This window comes from Lissotriton vulgaris, chromosome 9, assembly GCF_964263255.1.
Source record: "Lissotriton vulgaris chromosome 9, aLisVul1.2, whole genome shotgun sequence".
NCBI lineage: Eukaryota > Metazoa > Chordata > Amphibia > Caudata > Salamandridae > Lissotriton > Lissotriton vulgaris.
In genome coordinates this window covers 968,233,574-968,247,096 of record NC_141697.1, presented here as the reverse complement: position 1 = coordinate 968,247,096, position 13,523 = coordinate 968,233,574, and the positions used below count along the sequence as shown (strand labels likewise).

Genomic DNA, 13,523 nt, shown 5'->3' with positions numbered 1-13,523 from the left:
TACTTACAACAACTAAACATTAACAATAGAACAGTCCAATTACTGAAGCAAAGGTAAAGAGGAACCACCAAGCAAAAAGAAGAAAAGAGTAGTTGGGTGAGAAGTGAAGGGGCATGATGGAGGAGAGAGAGAGAGATGGAGTGTTATACGTGAGAGGTTTAACTATAGGACAAAATTATAAAAAAACTTTATGTACTTGAATCAGTGTTTTTCCAGAAACACTTTACTCCTCAAATCATATTTTTGGCTATTCAGTGCACATTTTTATTGTTCCTAGGGCAAGGGCCCCCGCACACTGCACTAAGGGAAACAAAAGAGACCAGCTATGACCAGAATGAATGTTTAATTCAAAATCTGCACTTTTAGAATGCCATTGTGTTTCATGAATTCAAAATTGAGACAGTGGTAAGAAAATATGTGGCATGGAAGCTCACAATCCGACTATCCCAACAGGCATAGTCATCAAAGACTGACTTTATCGCCATCGGACACAGCGCATTAGCCTATTTCATCAATGTTTTTAAGAGAGTATCTACTTGGTTACGTTTCTAATAGCTTAAGTCACACAGATGGTTGCACTTAAAACAAGTGTGTGTGGGCACACATATGCATATGCACACACACAGAAACACTTTCAATTTATTAAAATGTTGAAATAAATCTTTTTTGAAATTCAACAAAACCTCTTAACATTACCTTTGTGTTTGCATGGAATTTATTCACAAGTATGCAAATTACTTTAAGAGATCTTCCTCATGGTTTTTTTAAACCCCAATCCATGGTTATCATTTTACTAAAGATTTATGTTACTCTTACTTTCAAATGTTTAAACTCTCATACCTCACAATTCTAAGGCTATTACAGCTTTGAACCTTCAGTCTCAGTTTACAAATCCCTAAATACATTTAAATGTACCAGTAACTTGGGTATCTAAGCCTCTATATAGGTGTTTCTCCCAATACTAATTAGAAGGTTCCAGTGGCAGTACACAATCTGCCCTAGTATGAACCCCCAAGTAGTTTGCTCCTGTTGCACCATGTTAGACCTCCATTGAGGTCTCTAGTGTGTGTACCTGCTGTGAGCCATCCATGCTTCTGTTAAAAACACAGATGCTTCCCTTTTTCATAATTCATTCATTTGCTATAGTTAAAAAGATTAAGGATTAACAAAGATGAGGCTCAAATGGCTGTGGCTATGGATCCTGTTTATATTACAGATGCATTTATTGGATCTCCTAAAACCAAGTAGCAATCAGATCTTTTTGAATCACCATGAACCTATCCACCACTAGTCCTAACTTAGGTTCCGGTTTTATGCTCAACCACAGGCTGCGAGGTAGCCGGTTTAAACAAATAAACTGCATTACAAATTGGCCATAGAGTGGCAATCCACATCCCCTAGCAGTTTTAGTTTTTCTTTCTTGAGTTATTCACAATGACTCAAAGAGACAATTTAAGCTTGCGTAGCCCTTAGTTAATGAGAACCACACACACATCCTATGGATAAAGTTAGGGGCCTTGAAGGAGAATGTGGGGCTGTTTTAGAGTTTGATGGTAGCAGAGAATCCTGCAGAAAGTACTCATTCCTTCATTGAAGGATTCTTCCCAAGCAGAAGTCTACTGATCAGTTGTTTCCAACAACCTTACCTTGTGATCCCACTTGATGATTATCCACCAGCCAAGAAAAGGGCAATATGGGATTCACCACTTTGTCAATAATAACTTGCTGACATGCTGTAACTAGCATGTGTTAATGTTACCTAACTTAATAATGATCAGCCAAGCTATATATCACTGCCTGAAGGGAGGTTTAATCACCTATCAACCCTATTGTCCACGTAAGTTGGATTCCATTTTGGCACGGGCCCACTGAAAAGTTCCACAGAGATACTGACAGCCTTGTTTATGGGAGAGTGATAATGATAAATACACAAAGGCTAGTAATAACATCTGATCGATCCCCTAATCTAAAGCGGCTGACCAGCCACCCTGTCTGGTGGAGTTATCTCAATACATGACACTGAAAGAAAGGTTAGCATACTTTCTTTGTAAGATAAAAATAGAGTCCTGAGTACGCGACAAGGCAGCCCTTCCTAGCATGTTAGGGAGGCTACATATGTGTGCATTGGTAATGCCCTCTGTTTTGAAATTTCACTGGAATAGATGGGAATTTGTGGATTTTGAGTAAACTTCTTCACTGTCAATCAACTTAACCAGAAGTCGACGTCGCCAAATGCTGCTAAAACGTCCATTACCATGCCTGGAACCTCTATATGTAGCAGTTTTTTTCAACTGTCCTAGTAAAAAAAACGTTCTACAATTGAGGACGGATATCCCACCAACCAAACTCAATATTAGGGCTGTTTTATGAACTCTCTCTGGTCGTTTATCCCGTTTTTGTCCATTGCTTTTTAAAAAACATTTGTGTGGCATCTAGAAATTACATTTAATATTCTTATTGTATTGCTTTTTTTATTTCACTATCCAACATTTCCATTGCACTAAACCCTGCACATGGCCCATGCTGTAAGACAATAATACAATAAAGTGGGCATTGGCTTATCATTTTGAGACACAACCCAAGACCGCTGGGTTTTGAAAGATTTGCGAAGCAATCTTTATTTACTGTCTTTGTTGTGCCTGCCAGGACTTTCTTTACATTATCTGCATAGCTTCCCCATACTCCAAAGAGTATTGTAGTGTAATGATCTAAAGGGATCTTTTACATGTACTAGGAAGAAGAAACAGGGAGACCTATAAGTTACATGTGGGTTTTATCTTAACTCAATGCAGATTCATAGACACCTTGTTAGGAGGGAGCAGAAGCTATCCCTGCTCACCGATCACTCAATCAACAAAGAATACTCAGGCACCATCACAATCCACACTGACATGGTGCCACAGAGACAGCCACGGGCAAGAACACACAACACACAAGAGACTACAAGCTCCCAAGAAGGAATGGTGAACATTGCCAAGAACCAACAGAGAAGATTGTCTTAATATTACTGTATAATATACTTTAAATAGGTAAGTGGGATCCATGCTTCATGTTCCTGTGTATTTGTCCTGTAACTGAACTTCAGATCAAAATCAAACATTCTACAAATGGCATCAAGGAACAATAAAAGAAACCCCCCTAGAGATCTATTTAAAAGATCCTTGAATACTGCATTCACTGAGAACCATATACTAGGAGCAAACTTTCTTTTGCACTGTCCTGTCAACCCAGCCTCCATCTAGCAATGCCTTTATTTTAGAAAGCACGAATAGATTCATAATTTTCATGACTATTGATGAATCTCTTCCAGTATATTGTTAGTTAGACATTCGCAACCTCAAAAACATATCGATATTACGCCATACTAAACAATGCCATTCAAGAGCAGAACTCATTAGACTAAAACCTCTTGCATTGTCGCCTGCATAACACGACAATAAGTCATTTCATTGACTTGCTTTTAATTACCACAACAATACCACACTCAAGTTACTTAAACACATCTATAGCATCGCAGAAACCTAATATCACCCATGTCAAAGAAGTTAAATTAACGTGCCAGATCCACACACAGAATGGTATCAATGGAGCCAAGATTCTCAGAAACAAAACAACTACCTGAAACAGAGCAACCAAACAATAGTGTCCTTTTTGCACTACCACTCATGTTCATAAAGACACCTACAAATCCATAACAGGATTTAGCTAGCTACTATCTAGTATCACCTGTCAGTAAGCAATACATTACTCTGCTCCACCCTTGCTAGCTACAATCCAACATGGCCTACCTAAATATAATGAAACTCAACAAAATACAACAGCAGACTACTTTTAAGGAGAATCAAAGAATTGTACGTCCACTCAAATTCTCAGAGCTCTTTAAACCGTGCACATGATGTGAATGCACTATACAAATGAACCTATTATAACTTAGTTGCCTGAGTTATGGTCATATAAATTTGCAACAAGAGGGAATTTGCTGATTACTTTGTTATCTTAATTGAATGTTAGCAAGGGATCCTTGTGCTTTTCATCTGTCTTTGGTAAAAATACAGTAGAAAATGGCGAGAGAAGCAAAACTACAACAGCAAGATCCATGCGTTTAAATGCTACTGTAAAGCCCCATAGAGGGTGGGAGAGTAATGTTCTGGAGTATAAATGTATATATAGTTCTGAAACATATTACGGGATTGGTTGAAATTCTCTGAATTCCTTTATATCTTTATATAAATCTATTAACAGTTAGGGAAGAAAAATATAGTAGCATTTCCATCAGCTAAATGGAACTATTAATGAACCAGTTCCAGGAAGGTCACAGTCACAAGGTTCAGACTCACACACACCCTCTCTGAATCACCTTTGAGGGGTCCAGAATCCTCACATTACTCATTGTTGAATGATCCCTAGTGTTGATCCAGGAATTGTACTTTGTTCTCAAAGGTTATTCATCCTTGTTTGAAAGCTGAATCCTCACTTTTGGGCCTTTCTCAGAAGAGCTGGTGGTTAGAAACAAGGGCAAAATGGAGCACAACAGTGTCTACCATCTACATTTGAAGGGAGGAACGCTAGAATTAAAGCCGGAAAATATGGTGATAATTAAATGAAAATATTCTTTAAAAAGAAAGAAAACCTCAAAAGGGGAGAGGAACTGTAGTTGGAGGAGTGATGTAAATGGATAGGCCTTTCTAAATGGAGAGAGCAAGCACTCTCCCTTTGGAAATGTCTGTTCATTATAATAGGAACTCAGTCCAGAGCACTGAGTTGGAACATAGAGAAATAGGGATTTAAGGCTGGAGAACGACAGGAAATGTTGAAGGGAGACTGAAAGAAACAAAGAGGATAAGGTGGAAGAGACAAAAAAGGAGCGAAAGGTAAAGAATCAGTGAATGGGCAGCAAATACAGAGAGGAGGAAGTACAATGCTGTAAGATGAACGACAGGTAGAGGTACAGGCTGAATTGGTTGAAAGGAAAATAGAGGAAGAAAAAAGAAAAAGAATGAAGGAAAATGGAGAATCTAAAAAAAGCTTAAAAGGAAGATAGTGTTGCACAGAAGACATCTGAGGGACCAATTAAATTGCATCTGTTTGGAAATTATTCATATATTATACAGGATTCTGTGAAACACATAGAACCCCATAAATCTGATTGTCCATACAGCTATAGTGGATGCAAACTTTATACACCTCCAAGCGGTGTTTGTACAGTGTGTAGTACCTAAGTGAGAAAAGTTATGCACAACACTGAATCCTGTTGCATCGTGCCAGTACCAAAAACGTTATTACAGAAGTCAACTCTGTAAAAAGATGAAACCTTTATTGTTGTGTTTCTGAAATCTCTATTTTATCAGAGGTTTTAAATAAGCAGCGGTGTAAATGACCTTCACACATCACTTAGAGGGCAACCTTTTGATTTCAAACAAAGGTTTCTTAAACAAAAGGCTGTTACTGGCTTTCCTGACATCATGTTGAGCACCTAAGAGTCACTGATAAGGGACAAATTCTGGAAAGAAGACACCCAATATATAAGAGAATATGTACTCCTTATACCTTTGCTGATCACAAATAATCCTCACCTGTGTGAAGATGAGAGTATCAGAGCTTCTGCTGTCCAGGCTAAGCACAAATCGGATGGATTGAAAGAGTTCCTGTATGCTTGCCCGGAACATCTCTTCTTCCATGCCACATGTCGCTCGCGCATAAAGGATCCGCGACTGGACGATGAACTTGAAGAGGTACTCCAGGGCCTAGCAGAAGAAAGAAAAGTATATGATGATTGTAGATTGGCACAGGAAAGAGGTAAACACATATAATTAAATGTCAGATAGGTAACACCTTCATAGAAGCTAGACTCATGGCTATCATATTAGCGTAAAGTGAAACGTTTCCTTGAGTGATCATGTTATTCTATATGCTACATGAATATACTACTGCTGCATGAACGTATGATGTCATTGTAAAACATGAGAAACTCTTGCCCGCAGAGGAGAGTCTTGAGAACTGTGCAGTCAAAACTAGTTGAATTGTTGTCATACAATTCACACAACTCTTTGCCCCTGACTCTTCGTAGCACTTCTAATCTGCTGGCTTTTAGGAAGGGCCTGAAAACATGGCTCTTTGCCGCTTAGATTTCTGCCCTACTGATCTGTTTTTAGCTGTTTGTTGTGTTTAGCGTTTTCAGCTTGTCAATAAAGCGCCGGGACACTCTTTTGAGTAGCCGAGCGCTATAAAAGACACAAAATAACATAACATAACGCCGAATTAAAGACCTGTAAGGACGCGCTGCGAGGGGGCTCGCAGCTTACCTGCTCACCTGCTTCACCGGACACACTGGGCATTTTGGCACAGCTGGGCTCCTGACGCTGTGGTCTCCCCCGACGGCGAGCTGCTGACATCGCTCGGCCGCGGAGCGGGGTCGAGACTACAGCTCCCAGCCTGCCCTGGGAGATCACCGCCCACTTCCTGGTTGGCGCGAACGGAGGCGCATAAAATCAGACAGCCCCCACAGAGGAGCGGGAACGCCGAATTAAAGACCTGTAAGGACGCGCTGCGAGGGGGCTCGCAGCTTACCTGCTCACCTGCTTCACCGGACACACTGGGCATTTTGGCACAGCTGGGCTCCTGACGCTGTGGTCTCCCCCGACGGCGAGCTGCTGACATCGCTCGGCCGCGGAGCGGGGTCGAGACTACAGCTCCCAGCCTGCCCTGGGAGATCACCGCCCACTTCCTGGTTGGCGCGAACGGAGGCGCATAAAATCAGACAGCCCCCACAGAGGAGCGGGAACGCCGAATTAAAGACCTGTAAGGACGCGCTGCGAGGGGGCTCGCAGCTTACCTGCTCACCTGCTTCACCGGACACACTGGGCATTTTGGCACAGCTGGGCTCCTGACGCTGTGGTCTCCCCCGACGGCGAGCTGCTGACATCGCTCGGCCGCGGAGCGGGGTCGAGACTACAGCTCCCAGCCTGCCCTGGGAGATCACCGCCCACTTCCTGGTTGGCGCGAACGGAGGCGCATAAAATCAGACAGCCTCTTCCGCATCGCGGACGCGCGCGGGCGGAGCCCGGGCAGAGGGCGGGCCGTCTGTGGCCGTCAGTGGTCTGCAGTGGTCGGTCGGGCCACCCCTCTAACATTTTCAACTCGCCCGTGGTGAGTCTACCTCCCTTTCCTACTTACCTCTCCTAGTATGGAGTCTGCTAACATTGGTGTTACACAGGATGATTTCCCTTTTCCTCCCGCTACATTTGAGCCCCTACTTGAAAACGCATTGACCTTGGTTTCAAATGAAATAGCTGACACTGAAAGAAGAATGTCTATGAGTTGTACCAATAATGTTACACAGCCTATATCACTGTCAAATAGTCCTGGTATTCCACTATCTCCAGTTGTTGTCATTACAAAACCGGCATTGGTACTAACACCTCCCCTGCCCCTGTTGCCTGAAACTGTTCCCATTATTACAATTGCCTCCCAGGATGAAGCTACTACCCCGGGATCTATGGAAACTGGTAATAAACAGGGAGGGGAAAAACGCAAAAGAGGCATCGCTAAGCCAAGTGCCAATAAAAGGAAGCAACCACTAATTAGCAAGAATCAGACCACGCCTCAGAGTCTGTGGAATAAACAAAAACCTACTGGGGCACAAACTGTTGCTGTGGATAAAGACTTAGTGGATGCAGATGATATCCTTACTGTAACTACTACCAATTCAAATGGGACTTCCAACACGATATGGACCCAAACAACATTAATGGGAGACAATTATTATCTCACGAAACAGAATGGGAATTTGATAGAAACCATAGTTGACACTATTTTTAATCGACTAGAGAAACAAATGATCAACCAGTTTAATAATGTTTTTAAAAGACTTGATAGACTAGATAACCTGGTTAAAAACGAAGAAGCAAAAAGAAAGGGGTCTGTTATCTTGGATCAAATCAGAGCTGACCGTCTCTTAAAAGAACTTGAATCTGTAAGCAACACACTGTCATTAAAGAAACAGGAAACTTCCTCCTTACCGGGTGGGAGCATAAGTAACCCTGGAACATCACTACAGTCTACTGTACCACCTACAACTCAACCTCGACCCGCCAATGAAGGGAAGAACTCGGCAAAATCTAATTTACCCCCAAAATCTGTTCCAACACCTGCACCTAGAAAAACCGCCCCTCCTGTTGTTACTAATAAAAACACTACCAACCACAACGGTCCGACCCAACCTACTACAGCAATAGGAATCAACTGCTGCTAGCAATAAAGGTACTGGGGAGGCAGGGACAATCAGGCCTTTTAAACATCAAGGGCCTGCATTACATCTGCCACCGGACGCTTGTCCTTTTGTCCTGGTCCTTGCAGGAGTACCACCGTTGAGGGAGGAACAGGGGGAATCATGGGTGCAACTGCGAAACAAATGCATAGACTGGCTAACTAAACACAAAGGTGTCGGATATGACATCTCAAGAGAGATCCTATCGGCCCGCAGGGTGTCTTGGGTTGGGCCCTTACTCAAAGACAAAGAAGGTGACTGCATAGTTCTCAATATTAAGAACCCCGGAACTGTAAGACACCTACTCAGTAGAAATGGTAACTGCTCTGCTATCTCTACTGTTGCAACCATGTTACCTTTGAGCTATTTTTACAGACAACCGTTAATGTAATCGCGGCCACCCCTAATGCAGTTTCAACCACCACCTATGCACTTTCAGCCACCCCCTATGCAATTTCAACCAGCTCCATTCCCACTCAACATGTTTAATAGATTTGCCACTTTGTCAGATTTGGATATGCTAGACTGACCCACAATGTCTAATTCAGTTGAATCATCACTGGCACCCATCATTGAAACTTTGGAAGCCTCACAACCCATGCAACGGACTGTAGTTAGAGAAAAACCCTTGAACCAAAGACTAATGCTCCAGGACGCTGATATATCTCTCGTGAGCTGGAACATAGCGGGTCTTAACTCTAAATTGAAAATTAAAGAATGGTCAGACTGGGTTAATAACAACTGTGACATTTTGATGTTACAAGAGACTTGGCGCACTACTACACCCACAATGGAGGGTTTTTGTTGCTATAATTTACAGGCTTCCCCCTCACCTATGGGTCGTCCCAGTGGGGGTCTATCCATCTGGACTAAAATAAAATCCGGGGTACAAACAAAATTGATCCCTACACCGGGAAAATGTTTTATGGCTATGAAGTACACTAAAAGGATGAAACTATGTATAATTAACTTTTATAATAATGATTTTGTTACTCGTCCTAATGACAATTTTATCTTATTGTTTAACTTTATTGATGAAATTATGGAGGGGCAGAAGTATGGGCCCTTTGATGGCATTTGCATTGGAGGGGATTTTAATGCTCACATGTATCGTGATAGCCGTTTATGTAGAAACGGTGAAGAGTTGAAAAACCATCTAGCCTCCTGTGACCTAGTAAACGCAATGGAAATTGCTGGTTCTAGTCTAAACAATATACTAACACCTACATATATAGGCCAGGGCTGCTCCTCCACGATATATTATATTTTTATTTGTCCGATATTGAGTGACATAATTTTTAAAGCAGAAGTCATCTGTTCCGCATATAGTGACCACTATCCGCTTAGAATATATATTGACAATCCACAGAACCCGAAGGCTGCTGTGAGAGTAGAGACTGGGGCACAAAATCTGTCATTATCTACTGATAGACTAAGATTAATATGGAAAAGGGTGGACAATAAAGATATTTTAGCTAGAGTAATTAAAAAACACCCTAAGACGGTAGAGACTTGTCTGTCGTACACTAGCCCAGGCGACGATGTGGTTGTTGCCTTCGGTAATCTCTGTGGGGCTATTAAAAGAGAGTCTTCTAAACCAGCTAGGCCCAATATAGATCATGGCCCACGCTGGTTTGACTCCTCCTGCTCCAAGGCTAATAGGGACCTGAGGGCGGCCTTAAAAACTAATCCTAGGGACGCCCAGCTTGTGAGAGAATTAAGATCAAAATACAAATCCGTGCTACGCACTAGATCTGAGGCCCTAGTGATTAATCATTGGGAAACTCTCACACGTACTGCCTCATTAAAAGACACGACAGGTTTCTGGAGAGAAGTCAAGTCCCTCAGATCTTTTGGCTCTAACATCCAACCAATCAATTGTAATATAACTGGCGAGGTGTGGGCAGAGCATTTTTCTAAAATCTATGCTATATCAGCCACTTCTCTAGATACTGTCTCCCTACCTAGTACAGCAGAACGACTGAACTTCTTATTATCTGAGGTCGAGGAAGCTATATTCGAGAGCGCTAGTAATAAAGCTCCCGGCCGGGATGGCCTTTCTATTGATCAGATTAAATCCAAAATTAATTTCTGGGCCCCTTTATTATGTAACCTATTTAACAACTTGACTGACAGCTCCATTCCTGAATCTTGGTCGAACAGTGTCATCGTACCGATTTTTAAAATAGGTGACAGGGCGGACCCTGCTTGTTACCGCCCAATCTCACTGATCGATAATACACTAAAGGTCCTTGGAAGAGTAATTTTTAAACGGATAAGGAATTGGGCTGAGGATAATAATGTTTTACACTACAGTCAATTGGGATTTAGAAGCCATGTGGGCACTGTCGAACAATGTCTTAATTTGAATTTGATCATGGCCAAATATACAATTGTTAAAAAGTCCCCGCTTTATTTAGGTTTTATGGATTTGAGTTCCGCTTTTGATTTTGTTAATCGTTCTAGGTTGTGGTCACTTTTGCTTGATTATGGTTTGGATGAATCACTGGTATATTTTCTTTCGTATTTACATAGAGATTTAAAGGCGAGAGTACGTATTAATAATGATGGCGAATTATCTGATGATATTTTAATTAGCAGAGGAGTCAGACAGGGCTGCGTACTCGCCCCACTGCTTTTTATTCTATATATTAATGGGTTGAGCTGCACCTTGAGCAAGACTACTAAGGATGTACCAATTATAAACGGTTCCCCCATTACTACCCTAATGTATGCGGATGACGCAGTATTAATGGGGCGCACCCCGAATGCCTTACGCACTTTAATTACTGGGTTTGTTGATTTTATGTCCGATCTGGGCCTAAACACCAATTTAAAAAAATCTTTTATCATGAACTGTGGACCAAAAAAATATAATATTACTTCAATTAAATCAGGTGACAATATATTAAAATGCACTAGCACTTTCCCTTATTTAGGGTTACTATTCTCTAATACAGGCTCATGGCAGCCACACGCTGCCTATGCGAGGAATAAAATTGGCAAATCAATAAATTCAATTTTATCCCTCCGACAACCCAAATTGGCCGACGTTATTACCCCCCTGCTCAATATTTATCGTACCCAATGTCATCCTACAGGGACATATGGAGCAGAAGTGTGGGGATACTGCAATATTACGTCTCTCCAAGTGGAAGAAAATAGATTCTGTAGAAAGTGCTGGGGGGAGTTCCCTGTGCTCCCACATTTATCTGTCACAGCGAACTGAGGTTGCCATATATTGTTGATTTTATCAGATCAAGGCCCGCGCTTTTTTGGATAAAAATATGGTCAAACCCAGCAGCATCCTTAACACACAGCATAATATCTGATTGTTTATTATACGAAAGATCTCACCATATACCATGGTTAAATGCTGTTAAGAATAGCCTGTTGAGTGTGGGAAATGGCTCCTTGTTCAGTTCCCCTAATACCATTGCCCCCACTCACAAGAATAGCGTAAAACGGGCATTACTTGATTTATACAAGGAGGAACGAATGAGATCCGAATTTGTAAAACCCGTTGTTATTAAATATTTGCCACTTACAGAATCAGGCAACGTCAACTTAAATAGGCCTTGCAGATATTTGACAATCCCAAAAGGAAGATGGAACCGGAGCCTTTTGTTTAAGTTCCGGGACGGAAGCATTGTCAACTTGCTAAGCTTCCCCCTTGGCTATAACAAAAGCTTAGAAGAGCTGGATTGTCCCTGCTCTGTAGGTGGGAAACAAAGTTTGCTGCATTATTTCTTTTTTTGTGGCCATTACAAATTATATACACGTCAATATTTAATGCCGATTCTCCGCAAACACAACTTAAGGGATTTTAATCCGGCATTGAGGTTCCTACAAATGTTGTCAACAGACGAGATCATTTACACTGTAAGCTGTTTTATAAAAGTCTGTGTAAGATCTAGGGCAAGTATGGAACAAGCATAATGGATAATGGTATTGTACTTGAACGCACATTGCACTTTATCACTTTGATACAATTTGCATTAAGAAACATTTATATGCGTGTTTGGATCTGTATGATTATTTTCAGGTGAACGCACACTGCACTTTACCATTCTAATACAATTTGCACAAAGAAACAACTATATGTGTGTTTGGATCTGTATGATTATTTTAGGAGTAGATAAATTGAAATTCATGGTAAAAATTATACTAATGGACCAATGTTTCTCCTCACATGTATTATGCACTTTACGATATTTATGCTGCTCAAAACCCAATTGGAAATTTTGTTTTTAACTTTTATATAGGTTTTTATGTGTTTTTAATGTGTTTCATTCTGTATGTACTTTTATGGATGTATCGAAATTCCGAATAAAGATCATTTGAATTGAATTGAACATAACATAACATAACAGTTCGTTCGGCCTGGAGTAGCTACGCAAAGAAGCCCAAGTTACTGTTTTGCATATACTCATAAGAGAAACCTGTTAGCTAAACGTAGTAATTTTTTTTCTAGGTTATGCAGTGTGACAAGTACGAAAATATGGTCTTGAAGAAGGAGCTCATGTTCAATGATAGTATATATGTAAAGTTTACCAATTAAAACATATTTGCTTATTCCATTCAAATAATAGTGAATTAGAAGGCAGACGTGATATCATGATATGAAAACTGAAACTGCACTATAAAAAATATTGTAGCTCATAATGATGACATAGGGCCAGTTGTACGATGCTTTTGTTAGATCGTAAATGGCCTGATTAGCAGAATCTAATCGTTTCTGACTGGGGAAAAAAGCATTCTTCTTTGTACAAAATCCTATTTTGTGGTAGAAGGGGTGGTAGGTTTGTAATCCGGTATTAGGAAGGGGCGTCCCTTTCTAATAGCGACTCGTAGTGGTATGGGTGAGTGTTTTGCAACCGAATTCTGTCGCAAAACATTTGCATTTCACCACCTACTTCAAGTAGTGGTAACTCATTCACAAATGTGAATGTATGTAAAAACAGTTTAAGAGCAGGCAGTGGCCCCACGGACAACTGCCTACTCTTAAGAAATGAAAAGAAAACTTTTCTTTTTTTTTTAAAAACACATTTTTAAAAAGCATTGCTTTATTTAAAAGCAATCACAGTCATGGTGGTCTGCTGAGCCCAGCAGGCCACCACCCCTGTGATTTTTGCGAATTCCAATGGTTCGCAAACTGAGACCTACCTCATGAATATTAATAAGGAAGGTCTATTTGCGACCCACTGAGAATCTCTAAATGTGTGAAACACACATTTGTACATTGCTGTTTGCGATT

The 13,523-nt window shown here is 41.0% G+C and overlaps 1 protein-coding gene across 1 annotated transcript in view; it reads right to left on the bottom strand.

The window, feature by feature from the left end:
* Positions 1–13,523, bottom strand: part of DOCK3 (dedicator of cytokinesis 3) — a 1,414,611-nt gene that overhangs the window by 263,629 nt on the left and 1,137,459 nt on the right. Inside the window, exon 23 of the mRNA XM_086938817.1 lies at positions 5,574–5,744. Within this exon, the coding sequence (XP_086794943.1) occupies positions 5,574–5,744 (171 nt within the window). The remainder of the gene's footprint in view (positions 1–5,573; positions 5,745–13,523) is intronic.